The 23,533-nt window shown below is 35.4% G+C and overlaps 3 protein-coding genes across 15 annotated transcripts; 1 reads left to right on the top strand and 2 right to left on the bottom strand.

The window, feature by feature from the left end:
- Positions 1-411: 411 nt before the first annotated feature.
- Positions 412-13,589, bottom strand: LOC116847844 (CAPA peptides-like). 3 transcript variants are annotated; one of them, XM_032823278.1, is made up of 5 exons: positions 5,251-5,367; positions 4,500-4,541; positions 3,137-3,409; positions 1,468-1,617; positions 412-924 (listed from the first exon to the last, which is right to left on the bottom strand). In XM_032823278.1, exons 1-5 carry the CDS (start codon positions 5,309-5,311, stop codon positions 842-844), a joined length of 609 nt encoding a protein of 202 aa, XP_032679169.1. In that variant the 5' UTR covers positions 5,312-5,367; the 3' UTR covers positions 412-841. The 3 variants fall into 3 exon arrangements, with proteins under 3 accessions (XP_032679169.1, XP_032679171.1, XP_032679170.1); XM_032823280.1 differs by lacking the exons at positions 4,500-4,541; positions 5,251-5,367 and adding an exon at positions 13,446-13,589; XM_032823279.1 differs by lacking the exon at positions 4,500-4,541 and having other exon boundaries at positions 5,251-5,388.
- On the top strand, positions 13,566-23,484 carry LOC116847841 (WD repeat-containing protein 18-like). 9 transcript variants are annotated; one of them, XR_004378827.1, is made up of 4 exons: positions 13,566-13,708; positions 21,958-22,376; positions 22,973-23,317; positions 23,418-23,484. XR_004378827.1 is itself a non-coding variant. In XM_032823272.1 (2 exons), exon 2 carries the CDS (start codon positions 18,540-18,542, stop codon positions 19,821-19,823), a length of 1,284 nt encoding a protein of 427 aa, XP_032679163.1. In that variant the 5' UTR covers positions 13,581-13,708; position 18,539; the 3' UTR covers positions 19,824-20,079. The 9 variants fall into 9 exon arrangements, 5 of the variants coding, with proteins under 5 accessions (XP_032679163.1, XP_032679160.1, XP_032679159.1 ...); XR_004378826.1 differs by having other exon boundaries at positions 22,973-23,476; XR_004378828.1 differs by having other exon boundaries at positions 13,568-13,708; positions 22,110-22,376; positions 22,973-23,476.
- LOC116847842 (WD repeat-containing protein 18-like) lies at positions 13,581-16,485 on the bottom strand. 3 transcript variants are annotated; one of them, XR_004378830.1, is made up of 3 exons: positions 16,366-16,485; positions 14,790-16,189; positions 13,581-13,724 (listed from the first exon to the last, which is right to left on the bottom strand). XR_004378830.1 is itself a non-coding variant. In XM_032823274.1 (3 exons), the coding sequence occupies exons 2-3, from the start codon at positions 16,186-16,188 to the stop codon at positions 15,050-15,052; spliced, it is 1,062 nt and encodes a 353-aa protein (XP_032679165.1). In that variant the 5' UTR covers position 16,189; positions 16,366-16,485; the 3' UTR covers positions 14,905-15,049. The 3 variants fall into 3 exon arrangements, 2 of the variants coding, with proteins under 2 accessions (XP_032679164.1, XP_032679165.1); XM_032823274.1 differs by lacking the exon at positions 13,581-13,724 and having other exon boundaries at positions 14,905-15,054; positions 15,132-16,189; XM_032823273.1 differs by lacking the exon at positions 13,581-13,724 and having other exon boundaries at positions 14,785-16,189.
- Positions 23,485-23,533: the final 49 nt, after the last annotated feature.

Genomic DNA, 23,533 nt, shown 5'->3' on the forward strand with positions numbered 1-23,533 from the left:
CGGCGGGGAAATGGACACGTTACAGGATGAAATAAGCGCGATATCGCTCCTCTGTACTCTGTTTATACACCGCAAAATAAACCAACCAGCACGAATTCGCTCGTGTTTTATAGGATTTTATATAATATTAGCCTCGCGCACGCATGCACACATACACACACATACAGCGGTCGCTCTATCTATCTGTCCATCTACCTCTCTTTCTATCTGTAGGTTTCCGAGTGAAAAATATCGTGGCAGATTTTAGTTATTATCTGTTACGCAAATTATCAGGGTATTGTTAATTATAACGCGCAAATCGAAATGTTCACGTGTGTATGTGCACAATTGAATAATCCCGCAGAATCAATACGCGTTGTATTTTCAATTGAATTAGGGGAAATGTACAGCGCGCGAGTCGCTCGCTCGGCGTACAATATTAACCAAACGTTTATTTTCATTCAATGTTTTATACAAAAAGAAAACAGGAAGAGAAACGAGCCAACGTGGGATCAGCTAGGGTGGGCTCGTATGTCTTCGGGGGAAAATCTGGGGCGAGGTTGCCGAATTTCGCGCGATCGAGCTTCCTCGTCGGGAAGACCGGCGCTCGCGATGGCACAAGGGACGTGTAAGATCATAGGAACTGCGGTACTTGAATGCAGACCATGTATTGTGTTGCATAATGCGGGAATACAAAGTGCACAGGCGTCTCGCCGATGAAAATGTGGGGAAACAACCGGAAGCGTCGAGTCGCAGTCCTGGTAATGATACGGTAAATTCCTTTTCTCCCTCTCTCTCCCACGGGAACGACACATCCATCGAATACGTGATCAAAATGACACACGATCAAAAAGTGGACGACCTACAGGAAACTCGCCGCGTCGCGCTCATTCTCGCGACCCAATCTCGGCGTGTAACCTCCTTGACCTTGAGTATTTCGAGAATCTGGAAAGAGATCAAGGGTCAGTCACATAGAAAGTCAGCCGCACGTGCGGCGTCTTAAACCGTTCGTATTGAAGGATTAATGAATCTGTGACGCGCACGAGCGCGCGAACACAACGGACTCCGCTGCTTCGCGACTGGCGTAATGTCAAAGAACGACGCGGCGCGGTGTCTGTATGTACGCGTGTGTGTGTACGTGTGACAGTCGATACCGCCATTGAACAGCCCCGCGCGACGCGCATTCCCGGGGAATAATTAATTTAGCAAAAATAATGTGATCGATGCGCCAGATGTAACATTCTGCCGCTGTAACATTCAAAGTCTGTCGTTGTCCATTTATCGCGCTTGTTCATCGGACCTTTACATGACACTCTACTCGATTATCGTATCGTTGAAACGAGCGGCGTCCGAGCGCTTTAAAAATTCCCCGCTGTCGGCAATGTTGTCAGGTGACAGAGACACACAGCGTTCTCATAAATCTCAACGCAATCTATTTGATGTGCATGTAACATTGCTAAGGGTGAGAGATTTAATGTTCCTCCGTACCTCGCAGAATAGAATAGTACAATCGGGAATCGTCGATCTTTTGCGCCGAACGGGGGTCCTTGTGTCCGTGCATGTGGTCGGTTATCAGCCAGATACTGTTCCTCGGTGTTTTGTCGGCACGCCTCAACGCCATTAGTTTGTTCGCATACTCTGTACGAAGGGATACAGTCGACGAGTGAGATCAAAGTATCAAAATGCCTGGGCACCCAGGTAGGCGGGTGTATACAAATCCGCCAGCAACTTTGCCGGTCAATTAATAAAGATTGCGTTGTTTACGATTGCAGTCATATTTATCGCGTGAGATGAATGATGAAACAGAATACAATAGAGAGAAATATATACGAAAGAAATAATTAAAATTTACAAAAAATAATATGTGAAATAAAAAATGGCTATCTAAAAACAACTTTTAACAAATTTGTTGTGCTGCGTCAATGTAATACATAATTTATATTATTGCACAATATAAATTTTATGATTAATTCATGGTATATTTTTTATAATTGCAATTAAAAATTTGAAGAGTTTCCATTGTTGGTTATCTCATGTCATGAATCAAAAATTTATCCCAATATCTAATCTTGAATGTTTATTGTTTTGGTCTCTAAATATGAATGTTTAAACTCCTAATATAGAATATATGTATATTCTACGTTGCAAGTTAAAATATTCATGTTTAAAGACTAAAACAATAAGAATGTCCAAAGTTAGATCTATGCGTGTACAAGCATTGGTACTTAACTTTGAGTAAATAGACGGCGAAAATGTAGACTGAGAGAAAAAATATCTGATAAATAAAAGATATTTATTTGCTGGGTACCAATATATATATTTATTTAAATCTAAATTCTTTTATTTAAATAAAATAAACAACTGTTTTCATGAAAAGCTGATATTTTACGAGAGTGTGTATCTTCTTAGTTGAAAAATTGTTTAAATTAGTATAAAATAATTAGCACCTACCGAAAAAATATTTTTTTATTTCTTAAATATCTTTTCTCTCAGTGTGGATCGTGTTGCATGTATATTTTGTGACGTGCATCTCGTTTAAAAACGCGATCCTAGAGTATTGCAACAGGAAATGATCTGAATGGTCTTGTTAAAAAATACTGCAGATATATGACACGGTGAGATAATAGAAAATCGTGTACTGTTACGTTTAAATTTGTACGTTCGCATTTGTACTTGTTCAGAGGTTTTATTCAACCCGATAAAAGTCACTTTAATTAATAACACGTCTGACGCACGTGCGGTGTATAATAGTATTCATGACAATCCGTGAATTTCTCCCCCGGAACATTTACACGTTGGAATTTTTTGCGGCAATTCGACAGTTCGTATTATCGCGCTTTCGAGTTTTCAATAAAATAATTTTTTTTTCTGTCGTCACTCGCGCAAAAATGCCTACGTGCAATTCGAGATGACGCGAAGTTATTAATATTGGTTAAATAAGGAACTTCGGTTCGATTTTCTTTCTTGCTCGACAAGCCGGCCACTTGCCACGACAGAAATACACGAATGCCGCCTGCGAGTGCTGGAAAAGGGTCACAGACAACAATTACTTGGTCCGCGAGTAGTTGCTTTTCCTCTCCATTAGGTGCGATCATGTCAAACTCGACTAAAAAAATCGAACCGAACTTTCAGACTGATCCAAAGAAACCATTCTTGCCGCGTGCTCCATCTTCGTAATCAAGGTCTACAAGGGCGTCGGGATCCATGTCGCGCACAGCGTAGAACTCGACGTCGGTTTCGGGTGACAGGTCGTGAAATCGATTCAGGTTACCGAAGCCCGACGCATCGGATCGTCCGACCCGAGGATAATGCAGCATCCCTTGTGCTCGGTCCGATCTTGGTAGGCTCAGCAGTTCCGAATTGCGGCCGGTCCTAGGAACCGGTATCAGCCCGAAGGAACGCCTGTCGTTCGCTTTTATCTTTTGACCTCCTGGAACGTCGAGCGAGACAATTAGAGTATATCGCGCGCGCAAAATTATTTCCAACTGCGTTCGCGCCCGCGATAGTTTACAGCGCGCCACATCGTAACTCCTTTCTATCGTTGCCGTTACATAGTTTGACTATCAGCTGTCCGAGTGCTTGTCTAATGTATACGTCCACCGCAACTTTTGTTTAGTTCGCAACTCACTCGGAAGTACAATAGGGGCTACGTAATCACGACGGTGGAGATATAAGTAGTAATATAGAGTATGAAATTCCAGGATGTGTGACCGACCGCGTTGCGCGATAAATGCTTTATACAATCGACAAGGAGGACAAAAAACGAAAGAGAGAGAGAGAGAGAGAGAGAGAGAAGGAGGAGAAAAAGAGAAAAAAAAATTAGCGACTGTAAAATATCGATGGTAAAAGGTTTTTACAAATTTATCTCTTAAAATTATTGATATTTCCCGAGAGCTTACATTTGTGTGTTCACAAATTGAAAACGATATTATCGGAGAGAGAACAAACGAAATATTACATTATTGCACACACACACACACACACATGCCTTGACAATCATTCGAAAATTGCAACGTTAAAAATTCACATCATTTACGATCTGTTATATGTAAGCACAGCATAAAAAAACGCAAAAAAGAAAAATACATACAATATGAATATGAAATAATATATATTTTTGAAATTCAAGATATGTACCAGCGTTGCGCGAATTATAATATTTCCCGGCGTGTATACGCTGCGCGGCAAACAACTCAGTTTTATTAAAACCACGACTGTATTGATTTTTCCGGGGTGAAAAGATAACGGTTGAGCTGTTATTTTTAAAGAAATCAAGTCGACGACACTCGAACGCTAAGAAATAATAATGAGTTTCGCAGAACATCTTGAGAAGCATTTAACGATCTGAAAGAAGTAGCACGGCTCTCGTGACGGTTTAACGTTTATGCATAACATGACATGGAGTTAAACAAAGAGAAGAGAAGAGAAAAGAGAAGGGGTTAGAACGCGCGTGAGATAAAAAGAAAATGTCACACAAGCATAACGAAAGGTACTACGCGACACTCATGCGAGTCTCTTGCCTCTAGCGTATTCGAAGTGCTGGCGGACCGAGCATCTGGCGACTGAAAAATAGATAGGACGTCGGCGACGTTTTTCTATGAGAGGTCCGACATCATAATCCCTAACGATTTAATTTACACTCGCACCCGCGGCGCTCAGCGATTTCCTGCGGGAATCTCGCATAATACTGTCTTCCCTCGCGTGGCCACGGTTTTCTCTTTTTTTCCTTTTACACTTAATCCCCCGTCCTATTTCATTTTTACTTCGCGCCGGGAATTGCCGCGTCCGAGTTCCAGTTTCGGTCTCGGCGAGAATGAATTAACTAAAGCATCGTGCACGGAGCAATCAAAAGCACGACTTTTAATATTAGACGAATTTACGTCTCGTTGTTATCACTCGTTTAACTTATAATTTTCGAGGTACATACCGGATCATAAGTTTTCTCAATATTTTCGCTTATGAGAGCGAAGTTCGAACCAAGTATTTCTGTCATCCTACAGTTATAATTAATTTCTCTCAGTCGAAACATCTTCTTCACGTATCTAGGTGACATTAATATTTTCACTGATATTCTACTTTCGAAACTCTATCTCAGAATGTTTTTACAGTGTTTTTATTGAGCGCGGTCGAAATAGAAAAGACCTGATAGAAAAATATATGCCAGCACGTGTGTAGTTATTTCGACAAAATAACAAATTGAAGAAAATAATTGCTAGTAAAAAAAAACGAATGGCGCTCTAGAATGAGGGAAACCGCGGTGTGTTGACTTACGATTGAAAGAGGTGGAAAATACCAGAAGGACCACGAAAACGAAAATTAAGTTGTCCTTCATTTCTATGATCGCTGGTGTTGGAGATTCTAAGTAACGATGCTGCGGAGCTTAAAATCGCACCGACACTGAATATCTCCAGTCACCCGACGTCTGATTTTATACCAAGCGCCTCCACGCCGATCACGGGGTTGCCACCCCACGGTTCAACCCCCTCGTCACAGAGTCTCCGACTCGCTTCTCATCCCTACTCCTCGCGGAACCGTCGTGTTTTTCCGCGATCTACGTAACATATGATTAGATCCTTTTTTCCAAGCGAAAGACTGACGTTGTCCTTCGTCAGCTCTATTATCTCACGAGTTGCAGAATGCTACGAGAAAATATTTCGAAAGAATCTTTTAATTAAGTATAATTGAATCGTTCCCCGATGAAAAATTTTTCATGCAAAATTTTCTATGAAATTTGTCCATACATAATTATGTATAATTATATATAATCATATAAAATTATATATAATTATATATAATTATATATTATGTATAACAATATGTATAATTACATATAAATTTATGCGTAATTATGTAAAATTATATATGAATTTATATATATAATTATACATAATTATATATAATTATATATAATTATATATATAAGTAGAATGTATGAACATGAATGGACAAATTTGATACATAATAATATATAATTATATATAATTTTATATAATTATATATAAAAAATTTTTCATTGGGTCATCATTTCTTCGAGATGCATTTCAACTTTATTCAGCTTTGTCGAAGAATATTCTTCAACGTTAATACTAACAATCATTCTTTTCTTTAATTATAAAGACTGCACAGGATGGAAAAAGAGACAGAGAAGGAATTATTGAACAACTTTATAGAAATTTTATAATTGTTATTAACATGTTCGCTACCAATATTCACGTGTTCACACATGTTCACGTACATGTGACACAATAATCTCTCATTGGAAACTAGTGTCACATAAATGTGATAGCAGAGGACAATGGATCAATTTTTGCCTAAAAAGTATAACTTAAGTTATATATATAATCTTATGTTTTTTTTAATTACTGAATACTAAATACTAAATGGTAGCATTTTTATCTATCTAACCTGTGGGAAAGTGATCAAATTCTACTTTAAAAGGATCGAAGTAAGATTCGTTCTATATATAAAAAGATCGAAATAAGTCACTTTTAATAACAATTCGATTAGTGACGATTTTATTCTAATTATTTAATTATTTGTATATTTATGTGTATTATTATGTGTATTATTTATATGTATTATTTGTATATTATTGTACAGTTTTATTTTATTTCTTTCTTCACTGAAAACTTCACTGAAAAGTATATACTTCAGAAGTACTAAATCTGACATGGCGAAGTTAATATAATATGAAAGTTAAGAACGATAGTCAATTTTTTTATTCAAAGAATTTTAAATCAAATATGCATCTGCATACTAGTTACGTATGCGTATAGTAAGTATACGTTGTGTAATTTTGAAGATGTTAAAATAGTAAAGATGGTAAAATAATGATGGACTTCCATACTACTTTAGAGATTCTACTAAAGAATTTTTTAAGAAAATTTAACATTTCTGAGATGCTCCATTTTGAAGTATTTCCTGTTTTCAATGAAAAAATATTATAGTTATAAAACTATGCTGTAATTAAATAATTGAAACAAATTTGTCATTAACCGAATTGCTATTAAATGTGACTTATTTCGATCTCTTTATATATAGGACGAATCTTTATCATTTTTCTACGGATTTAGACGGATAAAAATGCTACCATCATATTCAGCAACCCAAAAATCATAAAAAATTACATAGTATAATTTACATTATACTTTTAAGGCAAAAGTTGACCAATTTCACCCATCGTTCTTTTTTCTATGTTCACATTATCAAACCAAGTTTGAGTTTGAATTTAAGTAAGTCACATTATCAAATCATATTTGAGCATAAGCGAACGTGTTAACATTACTAAAAGACATTTCAGTATTATATTTTTTAAACTACGATACAACTAACCTTACTTGATACCTTAAATGAAGAAATACATTTCATCAACATACAGAATAAGCATTTCGCTACATGAGAGTGAGTGTTTTTCGCAATTAATAAAAGCACCTCTTTTCTCTCGGGATCCTTTTCTTCTTCGATACAATACAATTTTCAGTCTTTCAAAGACTTCCCTTATGCGTCATATCTTTGCCGTATAGGTGCCGGCCACAATTTTCACGCGCACTACCATGATACGAGCATACATTATTAATTCGTACGGTATGGTCGATTTTGATGTAGTGTGCGACCTTCAGAACGGCGGGGCCCATTTACCCCCGAGAGAAAGATATTGATCTTCAGACATATTTTTGAGGGGGCGCGGAGCGATCCGTTACTGCGTGTATTACGGTAATTCGGTCGTGGTAACGTAGGTGTAAAACGAGGCCGTGTATTACGTTGATGCGTTGATAATATATAGATTTATATACGCGTGATGTGATTATCGTGCGACAGATTATGACGCATTACCGTCGCTCTCGTGATGTATTCGTGCCGGCACATTTTCCCGGATGTTGGATGCTACCTTAATCTCCATAACGCGCGATCGCAATATTTTCTCACGGCGTTCCGGCACGCCCGGTACGACGACACGCCAATCGATCGGCCGTTCCTCCAAAAGTGCGGATAGAAAAACGTGCCAATAAAGATAAGCTCGTGCTCTCGATATCGTAGATCAGGAATTTATAGCTTTACAGGGCGATTCTATTTTAACTCACGAGTTCCTCTTTTTCAGTCGGAAGGAGGGTATGGTGGGGAGGGAAAGGGGTTATGACACGTGCCACAGTAATAAATGGCGATATTCACTTTTTCAAAGCGCGAATCGTATCGCGCATAACGATAAAGCATCGTGGAAAAAGTTCTGACATAGAACGACATTTTTCAACCGTCGAAAGTTCTGATATAAAACGATATTTTTGCGAATGACGGCTTTTTTGGACAGGAATGAGGAGAGGAAGCAGAGGCGAGGAGAGCGGAGTAGGGGGGGAAGGCGATCAATTCATTTGCGGCCAAGGAAGAATGCGAAAACAAAATGACCGACACGGTTTCACGAGCTACTGCGGGCTTTCGCTGGGGCTCGCCTGAATGCGTGACAAAATGAATAAAAACGCGACAATCGATACTGCTGAGAAGAAAGAACTTGCATCGTGGCTGGTTAGGGTACGCCAGGATGAAGGTAGGCAGTTGAGGATCGGTAGATTTGGCAGGCAGGTAGAGCTGGGTAAGTAGAAAGGTGAAAATTAGGCGAGATCCCCGTGGTTCGGGACCAAGACTCACCGGAGCGTCTCTCAAGGGACACAATGTGCGACACGAAAACCTTTTTCGCCGCGATTAATTTATCCACGACGATGCGACTCGTGAGCGTTCCATTTGTATGCGCGCAACGGCTCATTTAAATACAAAGGAGCGCTGATAAAGACCGTATCTAACGTTTAGCGCCGACTTGCCGTTTAATTAATTGCACGGTGCGACGCGTGTTCAGCGAATCCATTTCGAAGCGAAGAAGGTGGCCGGGAGAGATTGAGCTTCTCCTGATTTCTCCGATGACACATAGACGACGTAGGATCGCGTGGGCAATGATAACGGTCTTGCAAAAGAGGAAGGTGTGCGAGTTAACGGCGACAGCGAGAATGCGACCCGACTTGGAAATTTATGGTGGGAATGTGCGATTACGCGATTCGAAAATCGCTCCTCTCTTAGAGATCGATGTTCCCTAATCGATTCTTTCCTATTCGATTCTAACACAAACCGATCATTTCAAGGGAAAATCGATTATTGATTCGTTGATATGTCCCTTCATTAGCTAAGCAAAAGTTGAGATTTCCACTAAACAACTAAGATTTCAGCCAGTCGAAATCTTAGCTTTCAACTTAAGGTTGACGTTCCCAATAATAAGATGTAAACATGGTTAGCATAATTAACATAGGATTGTGGGTAAAATAATATATATTTTTTTAATTAAATGTTAAGTTTAAGATTTAAAAAATTAATTTCGTGGAGTTAAATGTTACATAAACAAACATTGACTTAATTAAAAGTTAAGATAAAATTAAATTAACTTATTAAAGTTAAAAGTTAATTACATAAAATAATATATATTTTTTGTATAAGTAATCTTTTAATCATAATTTAATTTATTAAAATAATAAAAGAAGTTAATCTTTTATGAGAAAATATCAAGTGTGTTTTGTTCAAGATTCTACACAGAAAAAGAATTAATGCTCACAGAAACGGAACAAAGTTCTGCTCTGGCAATATTTCGATTTTTCTTATTTTACATTATAAACAGACTGATTTTAATATAGGTAAATTATTTTAATTAAATTGTTTTAAATTTAAATTTAAATTATTAATTAATTATTTTAATTTATGTTAAAAAATAATAAATTAAATTTATTTAATTAATTTTAAAATACCCAATTTAAGTTTACTCACCTAAAGATAGCTGAACTAAGTTAAAAGTTATTAATGTTATAAGATAACTTTTAACTAGTTGACTAGTTTTTTATTACTTAACTTTGAATTATATATAACATTAGATTTATTAGATATATAGACTTATACAAAAAAGTGTTAAATTTTCATCGCGTGATGTTCTCGTATCGATGTTTACCAATTATTTCACTGAATTTATATAATAAATTGATTCTAGTTCAATTTTGATTCAAAAGTCAATTTTTATTAAAAATATGCCAGTTACTGTACACTATTAAATATTGGAAGATCAAATTTAAACCAATTTCTTGAGTTAAATAATATTTAGTTGTTTTTGACTATTATGTGTGTCAAAATTTACTATTTTAACACAAAACATGTGTTTAAAAAAATAACCACATCTAATCAACCCATTTAAAACAATATTGTCATTTTTTTATTAAAACAAAGGTTACATTAACGTGCACATAATAAAAAATAAACTAAATTTTAGTCAAATTTAATACATTTCTTAAGTTAAATTATTTAACTCCATTACATTAGTTAAATTAACGACATATTTAGTAGGAGCAGTGGCAACTTATAGGAATGGTTAAAAATAACTCAAATTGAGTATAACTTGACACTACGGATTTAAAGTGTACAACGTCATGTGTTGCTGGGTTATATTAATATTAAATATAATTATTAATAATCCTTTTTATTAATAAATTCTTAATTGCTACAATACATTATATGATTTATCATTATCCGATATATCATCTTATACAAACCAAGTATCTGATTAGAATTAACCTGAGAAGGTAAATTTCTAGTTGTGGGGAGATCGCCAGGTAGCTCGACTTCACGTACCTTCACTCGGTATCGCCGAGGAAAAGGATCTTTTCTGCGAGTTCGGCGCAGAGAAGATCTTGAAATATAAATTTATCGTTCGTACGTTCAGTATACTTCATGCTCTGCCTCGATATAGAAAGGGTGTTATTTATAATATCGTATTTTAAGGGACGCGGTGAAGAATAGCACGTCGCTTCCCGATTCGACGCCGTAGCATCATCCACCGCAGAAATTATTTTCCGGTGTAGCAATTAGCGCAGGTATATAATTAGCGGTATCCTCCACAGATAACGGTATACGAGAACGTAATATATCTAGCAATATTAACCTCCAGCCTACAGGGTAGGACACAAGAGATCTTCTCATCCGCATTCAATAAACCATGAAAGCAAAATTTTATCGATTCGACGACATTCCACGCCTCATTTTCCAAACCTCGAGAATAATTAAGCTTGTGATTTCTCACCACCTCAATTTATGATATCAAAAGTGAGAAAATACGCGATAAAAATTCTTGCAAAATATGTTGGAACAAAATAATATATTCGCAAAATAATATATCGCAAAAATATGATCTTATTCTTAGCGAAATCTTCGATATGACCTAAAGAGCATTCCTTTAAAACTAAAAGGAAAATATTTTAAGCACGATATCTTAAAATTAGAAGAATTTCATCTTTTATCTACAGTACAAGTCTTATTCATAATAGAAATTTCTTTTAGTAAGAGAGTATTTTACTTCAAGTAAACACATTCTTCTTGATTCAAAACAAAGAAAGTTAGAATAATATCTAATAGATTTATGATTAATTGTTCACTTCATTAGAAGAGAGAGAATATTTTTTTGTTTAAACTTAAAATATAAATTTGCAGGAAATAGCACTTTTTTCTATTATTGTATTGAATACGGATCGCATTTCAGTGAAGTTGAAATATTGTTCGGTAAGGCAATTACAAATTAAACATTTGTGATTGTGTGTGAATGTCATTACCGAAAAATAATTATTTCGGGATATATTTTCACTACGTCAATATTCTCTACTTTTTTACTCGGATTAATGCTTTGATGTTTTTACTACATCAATCTTTATTTCTGCTTTTGCAAATTATTTGTCAACTATCTAGCAATTCACAGGTACATAACTGTTGTAATGTAACGAAATATAAATAAATGATACGTAATACTACAATATATATATATATATATATATATATATATATATATATATATATATATATATGTTGTAACAGCAATGTGTATATGTTAACTATAAAACTTCCTACTTTATTTCACACAGCAGAAGTGTCCAAATTATATCATAGGGATATGCTAAAAATATATTTGGGATTTTAAGATACCTCTATGATGTATTTGGGACATTCCTGCTGTGTGGGACAAGATTTCAAGTTATACATATAACATAAATGTAATACGTCAATAAAATATGATGTAACCGTTGAATCGACAATTAAAAGATAATATGACAATGATACTGATCATTGAAAGATTACATAATTGGAATATAAATTATCCATTAGCCAGCAAACACAGGTATGCAGGTGTGTAATTGGTATAACGTTGTAATATAAAAAAATAAATATAACACACAATACAGCGTATAAATTGCATACTTTATTAACTTGTTGCGTCCATCGAAAAAATTATTATTTTATTGAATATTTCTTTATTTAATTATATGCAGCAGCTATGCATGTTACCAATTAAATACCTGTTAAACATATGCCTCGATCAACGTAATAATTAATAAAGGCTAATAAAGGATATTTAATTAGTTTATTATAATGTAAAAACATCTTGCCAATATAAATTGATTGGCTATTGCTAAAGGAATTATTACTGGTGAGCGTAATTTCGATAAATTGAAAAGATAAGCCATTTCATTATAGGAACGAGTTTCGCGGAATAAGTTTCGCGATATCGTGATAGCCATTCTTGTATACATTAATGAATGAGATTTTATGAATGAGAAGTTCATTAAGTGAACAATGCGATATATGTAACGTTCTTTTTATATTTACAACTAATCTAACCAGTTCCTAATCAGTTCCAGTTTAGTGCAGTCCCAGTTCAGTGAAAAAGATCAAAAACCAATAATATATATATGTGAATATTTAGATAAAAGTGCTAGTGAAATGAAAAAATATTTTTTCATTCTATTTCGAATTCGAAACAAAAAGGCAATATCATCTTCCAAAGAATTCTTTGCAAAGAATCTTCTGGAAGATTCTATACACGCAATCAGTATTGGTCTTATTCGGCCGTTAGAATATTTATTGTCACGGCGTTTTTGCAATCTTTCAGCTTAAGTCTTATCGCCCGAGACATTCGCTACAACAGTGATCAAATCTTTCCCAAACAAAGTTATACACAAAAAATTCCAGCCTATTGATTTCGATGCTGCAGAAACAAGTTTTTCCTTCTAATATATACTGAGATCCTTTCATTATACACATAATTAATTAATGTTTCATTAATTTTTTAAATTTCTATGTCTCCTATGATATACATTTTTATGTAAAAAAATATACATATATATATGTATATATATATATATATATATATATATATTTACAAAAAAAAATATATATAATATATAATATATAGTCCTTTCATCAACAGCTTCTATCTAAGTAATATTTGTTATGATTGTCGCGAAAGCCGAACTATTAATTTAGTTCACGACCAATCAACACGTGCCGTGTAGGCACGTCAGCCACTAAAGGAAACTATAAGTGAAGTCTTTAACGGACAGACTCAGTTTTGTCTCGCACGCCGCTGTCATATTTTAACAATAACTCTCTTCGAGATTCACCTTTTTTCGCGTGCGAAGAGTTCATCGTCTCGGCAATGTCTCTACGTAACCTCGCGGAAGTGAGAAGACCGTCAACGCAGCTCAACCCAGCCTATTCAGCAATCCACAGCAGCGAATTTAATTTGATAACGTCCAATTATTGTTACGAACATCTACTACTCCATCGCCCGACCAAATTCCTGCTCTGTAACGTCTGTCTGCGATTCGTCTGTGTGCGCTCATCCTGCGCTGAGTAGTTCCGGCAGATCGGGCGTTCTCTCAAGGTAAGCCCGAAACATACTTATACAAAATAACAAAGAATTAGATCGTTTTATATCACATTTACTATGAAAAGATAATAAATTAATTACAGATATATTCTCAAATAAACGCTTTTTAAATTATTTTCGTCACAAATTTATATTGATAATTATACTGATATTATGAAAAAATATGACGTATTTATATGGGAAAATTATTTTTCTTTTCTGTGTGTCTCTGTCCTCTATTATATAAACTTTTATTATTATTAAATATTTTTTATATGTATACAGAAAAACATAATTTATTAATGTCTCATTAGTTTTTTAAATTCCACCTGTTATATACATTTCTATGTCTCCTGTTATATACACTTTTATATACAAAAATACATATATAACATATAATACATAGTTAATACATATACATATAATACATATAATACATATAATACATATAATACATATAATACATATAATACATATAATACATATAATACATATAATACATATAATACATATAATACATATAATACATATAATACATATAATACATATAATACATATAATACATATAATACATATAATACATATAATACATATAATACATATAATACATATAATACATATAATACATATAATACATATAATACATATAATACATATAATACATATAATACATATAATACATATAATACATATAATACATATAATACATATAATACATATAATACATATAATACATATAATACATATAATACATATAATACATATAATACATATAATACATATAATACATATAATACATATAATACATATAATACATATAATACATATAATACATATAATACATATAATACATATAATACATATAATACATATAATACATATAATACATATAATACATATAATACATATAATACATATAATACATATAATACATATAATACATATAATACATATAATACATATAATACATATAATACATATAATACATATAATACATATAATACATATAATACATATAATACATATAATACATATAATACATATAATACATATAATACATATAATACATATAATACATAGTTATATCAGTCTTTACCTCTAAAAAAATTTATTTCTAAGAAAAGTATAGAGGATTCATCCCTATACTTTCATTTAGTACATTTCTTATCATGTACTTCTTATCCTCTGTACATTCTTAATCATTCTCACTTCTTATTATTGTTCGCTTTTTCTAGAGTATTCAAAAGGGTGTATTGATACATGTCGTTGTTGACCTTCTTCAATCTTTCAACCTCCGCCTTCATTAACTTCAGCTTCGTGCTCCATATTTCTTCCCGTGCTATAGGCTCTTTCATGTCACCCTGTACGTAAGAGTCGAAATTTAAGATCTCGGCGGAATCCCGTCCTCTCGAAATTATCTCAACGGTGCCATTGTTACCGTTTGAGGTCTGCTGCAGGTTACGCAACTCCAAACGCGGCCTCAACGTGGTGGCACGGAAATTCTCGAATGCCTGCGCGAAGAACGCGGCGGTAATTGGTCCTTTGTGCTCGATCGTTCTGAGCACGTGCCGACTGGCGATATCCCAAATGTGAACTGCTCCGTCGGTATCGCCCGACAACAAGGTAAGGCAGTCCCCTGATACCGACAAAGCAGTAACGTGAAACTTATGGGCTCTGAACAAAACATTGTTCTTTTCGGCATCCTTATCTGAGCCCACTTTCACATGTTGCTCTAAGCCACGTGGCGGCTCGTGTAGGTTACACCGAAATATGTCGCCAGTAGTGCAACCTACGAAGAGCTCGCTGTCGCGGATGTTTACAGCGATGACCGTGAGTGGCATGTTGAACACTATAGACAGCAACCGAATGCCGCTACCGAGTTCGTAGATGTTTACTGTTCGGTCCAAGGAGACTGAGTATAATCTCGCGCGAGTCCCGCCATGACCAAAGTGCAGATCACCGACCGGCAAGCTGTGGTCAGCGAATTTGTGGACGGACACGCAACGCTCGTCGTTGAGCGCGCTGTAGAGCGACCACACGAACACAAGACCATCCTCGCCGGCGCTAGCAAACAATGAGCCGTCCTTCGTGGTGCACAGGCAGGTTATGGTCTGCAAATGTCCGGTCAAAGTGGCTACCAATAGCCCGTTGCAACTTTGCCAGACAAGCAATCTTTCTCCCACGGCGCTGATCACGTAGGATCCATTCGGCGTACAAGTTAAGGCGCTCACTTTACCTGGTGTGGTCAATCTGAGATTACGTACGGGCGAGGGATTGTTCAATGACCACACGTGTATACGGGGCTTGCTAGAGTCGGCACCTAATAGATAGCTATCACTCAGAAGCTGAAGAGTGCGATGACGAAGAACTCCCGCGTTCTTGTAAGCGCATAACAAAGAACCATTTGCTGGATCCCAAACTGCAGCACTGCAGCTCTCCCCGGAGGCCTCGCTTGTCAGGATGACTTCGTGTTTCATATCACTTGCTCGTTTCATCCTATGAAAATTCACTCTCTTATAACTCTTATAATGGTTTTTACACTGCCACGTGCTCTTATTTCGCGTGAACTTAATCTTAAATATTTTCTCTTTTATATTTATATTTTTCAATATATACTTTTAAATATCTATTTTACTCGGTATGTAAAATATATGACACTGATGTAAATATACCTATATTTATATGTAGAAAATACGAAGAGTTACTTTCTTCCTCTTCTCCCTTGCCTGTATCGACCGACACCGTCTAGAGCCATGCAAAGAAAGAATGCGTTTGGTTAGATTGGATCTCTTCCTCTCAATTATATATGCTGCGCCCTCTGCAGAATTGCATGAGCGTCTTCGCAGAAACGTCTTCTGGCGTACAACCAGTTAAGGCCTGTTCTACAATACGTCGTATGTCGGACGCAATCAGTGGTCCAATCAGTATTTAAACACTCTCTTACTAAAAGAAATTTCTATTATGAATAAGACTTGTACTATAGATAAAAGGTGAAATTCTTCTAATTTTAAGATATCGTGCTTAAAATATTTTCCTTTTAGTTTTAAAGGAATGCTTTTTAAGTCATATAGAAGATTCCGCTAAAAATAAGATCATATTTTTGCGATATATTATTTTGCGAATATATTATTTTGTTCCAACATATTTTGCAAAAATTTTTATCGCGTATTTTCTCACTTTTGACGTCATAAATTGAGGTGGTGAGAAATCACAAGCTTAATTATTCTCGAGGTTTGGAAAATGAGATGTGGAAGGTTGTGGACAAGAAGTAAGTAATAAGTAAATAGACCAATCCAATCGATTATTCTTGAATCGTGAGAATGGAATTGGTCAATTTGCTTACTGCTTATTTCTTAGGGCCGTGGCACACAGAAAAACTTAAGCAGTAATGGCTCCTGCACACAGGAATGCTTGCCGCGCGGTGGAAGTTCGCGCGACAGCCAATCAATATGTTGTTTTTCCGTAGAAGCTAGAAGGTTATTACGGAAAGCAGCATATTGATTGTCTGTCGCGCAAACTTCCGCCGCGCGGCAATTATTACCGCGTCCTGTATGCATGAGCCATAAAACGTAAGCAGTAAACAAATTGACCAATCACAGTCGTTGATTCTTGGACCGTAAGAAGAATCAATGACTGTGATTGGTCAATTTGCTTACTGCTTACGTTTTACTGCTTAAGTTGTTTTGTGTGTCACTAGCCTAAAGCGTCTTCTACAATGGCAGTAGGAGTAGTAGTAAGAAATAAGCAGTAAATAAATAGACCAATCACAATCGATTATTTTTGAAACGTAAGAATGGAATTGGTCAATTTGCTTACTGCTTATTTCTTACTACTACTCCTACTGCCATTGTAGAAGACGCTTAAAGCTGGCCACACACACTTCCGTAGCAGTAACCGTAAGATGTAACGTAAGAATTGACCAATTACGATCGAGTATTCACAAAAATGGCGACCTTACAATTCGACGATTCTCAACATGATTGGTCAATTCTTATATTACGTCTTAAAGTCCAAATCACACTAGCGATTGGCGATTGATGATTGATAATTACAGATTAGATTTTAACGAATCAACAAGCTGCAGCCTTGGCTTGTTATGTTCTTAGTTGGTCAAGTTCCAATCTTCAATCGTCAATCTTCAATCGTCAATCATCTATCGCCAATCGCTAGTGTGATTTGGTCTTTACGGTTACTGTTACGAAAAGTATGTGTGGCCAGCTTTACTACAACTACTGCCATTGTAGACGACATATCAGTTGAACAGTGGAATGAAGGTCGGTTCTACAATACGTCGTATGCTCTGTCGGATGTCGGAACGCAGTCGATGGGCCAATCAGAGGATTTGTTTTTCGAGAAGAGTTCTTCTGATTGGACCACTGATTGCGTCCGACATACGACGTATTGTAGAACGGATCTTAACTGGTTGTACGCCAGAAGACGTTTCTGCGAAGACGCTCATGCAATGTTCTGCAGAGGACGCAGCATATATAATTGAGAGAAAGAGATACAATCTAACCAAACGGTTCTTTCTTCGCATGGCTCTAAACGATGTCGGTCGATACAGGCAAGGGAGAAGAGGAAGAAAGTAATTCTTCGTATTTGCTACATATAAATATAGGTGATATACATCTAGGTACTATCTAGGTCTATTACATATAGGTATATTTACATCAGTTACATATATTTCGCATACCGAGTAAAACAGATATTTAAAAGTATATATTGAAAAATATAAATATAACAGAACATATTTAAGAACATATTTAAGATTAAGTTCACGCGAAATAAGAACACGTGGCAGTGTAAAAACCGTTATAAGAGTTATAAGAGAGTGAATTTTCATAGGATGAAACGAGCAAGTGATATGAAACACGAAGTCATCCTGACAAGCGAGGCCTCCGGGGAGAGCTGCAGTGCCGCAGTCTGGGATCCAGCAAATGGTTCCTTGTTATATGCTTACAAGAACGCGGGAGTTCTTTGTCATCGCACTCTTCAGCTTCTGAATGATAGCTATCTATTAGGTGCCGACTCTAGCAAGCCCTGTATACACGTGTGGTCATTGAACAATCCCTCGCCCGTACGTAATCTCAGATTGACCACACCAGGTAAAGTGAGCGCCTTAACTTGTACGCCGAATGGATCCTATGTGATCAGCGCCGTGGGAGAAAGATTGCTTATCTGGCAAAGTTGCAACGGGCGATTGGTAGCCACTTTGACCGGACATTTGCAGACCATAACCTGCCTGTGCACCACGAAAGACGGCTCATTGTTTGCTAGCGCCGGCGAGGATGGTCTTGTGTTCGTGTGGTCGCTCTACAGCGCGCTCAACGACGAGCGTTGCGTGGCCGTCCACAAATTCGCCGACCACAGCTTGCCGGTCGGTGATCTGCACTTTGGTCATGGCAGGACTCGCGCGAGATTATACTCAGTCTCCTTGGACCGAACAGTAAACATCTACGAACTCTGTAGCGGCATTCGGTTGCTCTCGCTAGTGTTCAACATGCCACTCACGGTCTTCGCTGTAAACATCCGCGACAGCGAGCTCTTCGTAGGCTGCACCACCGGCGACATATTTCGGTGTAACCTACACGAGCCGCCACGTGGCTTAGAGCAACATGGGAAAGTGGGCTCAGATAAGGATGCTGAAAAGAATAATGTCTTGTTCAGAGCCCATAAGTTCCACATTACTGCTTTGTCGGTATCAGGGGACTGCCTTACCTTGTTGTCGGGCGCTACCGACGGAGCAGTTCACATTTGGGATATCACCAATCGGCACGTGCTCAGAACGATCGAGCACAAAGGACCAATTACCGCCGCGTTCTTCGCGCAGGCATTCGAAAATTTCCGTGCCACCACGTTGAGGCCGCGTTTGGAGTTGCGTAACCTGCAGCAGACCTCAAACGGTAACAATGGCACCGTTGAGGTAATTTCCAAAGGACGGGATTCCAGGGAAATCTTGAATTTCGACTCTTACGTACAGGGTGACGTCAAAGAGCCTCTAGCACGGGAAGAAATGTGGAGCACGAAGCTGAAGTTAATGAAGGCGGAGGTTGAAAGATTGAAGAAGGTCAACAACGACATGTATCAACATGTGCACACTTTTGAATACACTAGAAAAAGCGAACAATAATAAAAAGTGAGAATGATTAAGAATGTACAGAGGATAAGAAGTACATGATAAGAAATGTACTAAATGAAAGTATAGGGATGAATCCTCTATACTTTTTTTAGAAATAAGTTTTTTTTAGAGGTAAAGACTGATATGAATATGTATTATATGTATTATATGTATTATATGTATTATATGTATATGTATTAACTATGTATTATATGTTATATATGTATTTTTGTATATAAAAGTGTATATAACAGGAGACAGAAATGTATATAACAGAAGGAATTTAAAAAATTAATGAAACATTAATTAACATTAATTAAAATCCAAATTATATCATAGGGATATCCTAAAAATATAAGGTGTAATTAAAAGAAATCCATTATTTTTGCATGAAATTGAAGGCTTTATTTAGCATAGTTAGAATGATCCGATTTACACTATTCACATTTTCTGCCGCCTGGCTTGCGTTTTCGCCTTTATCGAAGAAAAACTAAAATATGGCGTATTTTCTCTTTGCTGGTCCATCTTTTACGCGCGCTCAAACAATACTGAGTCAAACAATCACAAAACTGTCTGAGAAGTTTTTTTAATACGAAATCTTATTTTTCTAACGCCATCTAGCGTAAACCGATCGCACTTATACAACGCGAGATACACATTACTAAAGCCATCTATTGGAAAAATAATGGATTTCTTTTTACTACACCTTATATATTTGAGATTTTAAGATACCTCTATGATGTATTTGGGACATTCCTGCTGTATGGGACAAGATTTCGAGTTATACATATAACATAAATGTAATACGTCAATAAAATATGATGTAACCGTTGAATCAACAATTAAAAGATAATATGACAATGATATTGGTCATTGAAAGATTACATAATTGGAATATAAATTATCCATTAGTTAGCAAGCACAGGTGTGCAGGTGTGTAATTGGTATAACGTTGTAATATAAAAAAATATAACACACAATACAGCGTATAAATTGCATACTTTATTAACTTGTTGCGTACATCGAAAAAATTATTATTTTATTGAATATTTCTTTATTTAATTATATGCAGCAGCTATGCATGTTACCAATTAAATACCTGTTAAACATATCCTCGATCAACGTAATAATTAATAAAGGCGATATTTAATTAGTTTATTATAATGTAAAAACATCTTGCCAATATAAATTGATTAGTTATTGCTAAAGGAATTATTACTGGTGAGCGTAATTTCGATAAATTGAAAAGATAAGCCATTTCATTATAGGAACGAGTTTCGCGGAATAAGTTTCGCGATATCGTGATAGCGATTCTTGCATACGTTAATGAATGAGATTTTATGAATAAGAAGTTCATTAAATGAACAATGCGACATTTGTAACGCTCTTTTTATATTTACAACTAATCTAACCAGTTCCTAATCAGTTCCAGTTTAGTACAGTCCCAGTTCAGTGAAAAAGATCAAAAACCAATAATATATATATGTGAATATTTAGATATCTCAAAAAAGTAAAAGTGCTAGTAAGATGAAAAAATATTTTTTCATTCTATTTCGAATTCGAAACAAAAAGGCAATATCATCTTTCAAAGAATTCTTTGCAAAGAATCTTCTGGAAGATTCTATACACGCAATCAGTATTGGTCTTATTCGGCCGTTAGAATATTTATTGTCACGGCGTTTTTGCAATCTTTCAGCTTAAGTCTTATCGCCCGAGACATTCGCTACAACAGTGATCAAATCTTTCCCAAACAAAGTTATACACAAAAAATTCCAGCCTATTGATTTCGATGCTGCAGAAACAAGTTTTTCCTTCTAATATATACTGAAATCCTTTCATTATACACATAATTAATTAATGTCACATTAATTTTTTAAATTTCTATGTCTCCTATGATATACATCCCTTATAGAAATATCATACTAAGAATCATTGATAATTATTTATTATCCAGTATTTTTAATACTGAAAATTAGTAATTATCAATGATTCTTAGTATGATATTTCTATAAGGGATTTTTATGTAAAAAATATATATATATATGTATATATATATTTACAAAAAAATATATATATAATATATAATACATAGTCCTTTCATCAACAGCTCCTATCTAAGTAATATTTGTTATGATTGTCGCGAAAGCCGAACTGTTAATTTAGTTCACGACCAATCAACACGTGCTGTGTAGGCACGTGAGCCACTAAAGGAAATTATAAGTGAAGTCTTTAACCAACGGACAGACTCAGTTTTGTCTCGCTCGCCGCTGTCATATTTTAACAATAACTCTCTTCGAGATTCACCTTTTTTCGCGTGCGAAGAGTTCACCGTCTCAGCAGTCTCTACGTAACCTCGCGGAAGTGAAAAGACCGTCAACGCAGCTCAACCCAGTCTATTCAGCGATCCACAGCAGCGAATTTAATTTGATAACGTCCAATTATTGTTACGAACATCTACTATTCCATCGCCCGATCAAATTCTTGCTCTGTAACATCTGTCTGCGATTCGTCTGTGTGCGCTCACCCTGCGCTGAGTAGTTCCGGCAGATCGGGCATTCTCTCAAGGTAAGCCCGAAACATACAAAATAACAAAGAATTAGATCGTTTTATATCACATTTACTATGAAAAGATAATAAATTAATTATAGATACATTCTCAAATAAACGCTTTTTAAATTATTTCCGTCCCAAATTTATATTGATAATTATACTAATATTATGAAAAAATATGACGTATTTATATGGGAAAATTATTTTTCTTTTCTGTGTGTCTCTGTCCTCTATTATATAAACTTTTATTATTATTAAATGTTTTTTATATGTATACAGAAAAACATAATTTATTAATGTCTCATTAGTTTTTTAAATTCCTCCTGTTATATACACTTTTATATACAAAAATACATATATAACATATAATACATAGTTAATACATATACATATAATACATATAATACATATAATACATATAATACATATAATACATATAATACATATAATACATATTCATATCAGTCTTTACCTCTAAAAAAATTTATTTCTAAGAAAAGTATAGAGGATTCATTCCTATACTTTCATTTAGTACATTTCTTATCATGTACTTCTTATCCTCTGTACATTCTTAATCATTCTCACTTCTTATTATTGTTCGCTTTTTCTAGAGTATTCAAAAGGGTGTATTGATACATGTCGTTGTTGACCTTCTTCAATCTTTCAACCTCCGCCTTCATTAACTTCAGCTTCGTGCTCCACATTTCTTCCCGTGCTAGAGGCTCTTTGATGTCACCCTATACGTAAGAGTCGAAATTTAAGATCTCCGCGGAATCCCGTCCTCTGGAAATTACCTCAACGGTGCCATTGGCTGCATTCAGTAGACTCAACAGTTGAGACATCTGTTTCCGATGGATCGAACTCCGCTATGAATTTTCTACTGGATTCGTTTGTGATATCGCTACTAGTAAAGATGGCTACTTCTAATGTATTACTTTAAAATAAAAGCGGATAAGGTTAAGTTAAGAGTAGTTTGACAGTAAAATTAAATTTGAAATACTTACGAATAATTTATAAAATAACATTGCATTATAAAGTTATGTTATGTTATTACAGGAAATCTATACGTTCATACAGAACCTAAGCAGAATAGCTATCTTGTGAACTTACGACAATGTGTAATACAGTTTAATTATTGTTAATTTAATATTTTTACATGTATAAGTATGTAT

Source organism: Odontomachus brunneus, unplaced genomic scaffold (assembly GCF_010583005.1).
Source record: "Odontomachus brunneus isolate Ranch 3 - 2012 unplaced genomic scaffold, Obru_v1 Obru_scaffold_083, whole genome shotgun sequence".
Taxonomy (NCBI): Eukaryota; Metazoa; Arthropoda; class Insecta; order Hymenoptera; family Formicidae; genus Odontomachus; species Odontomachus brunneus.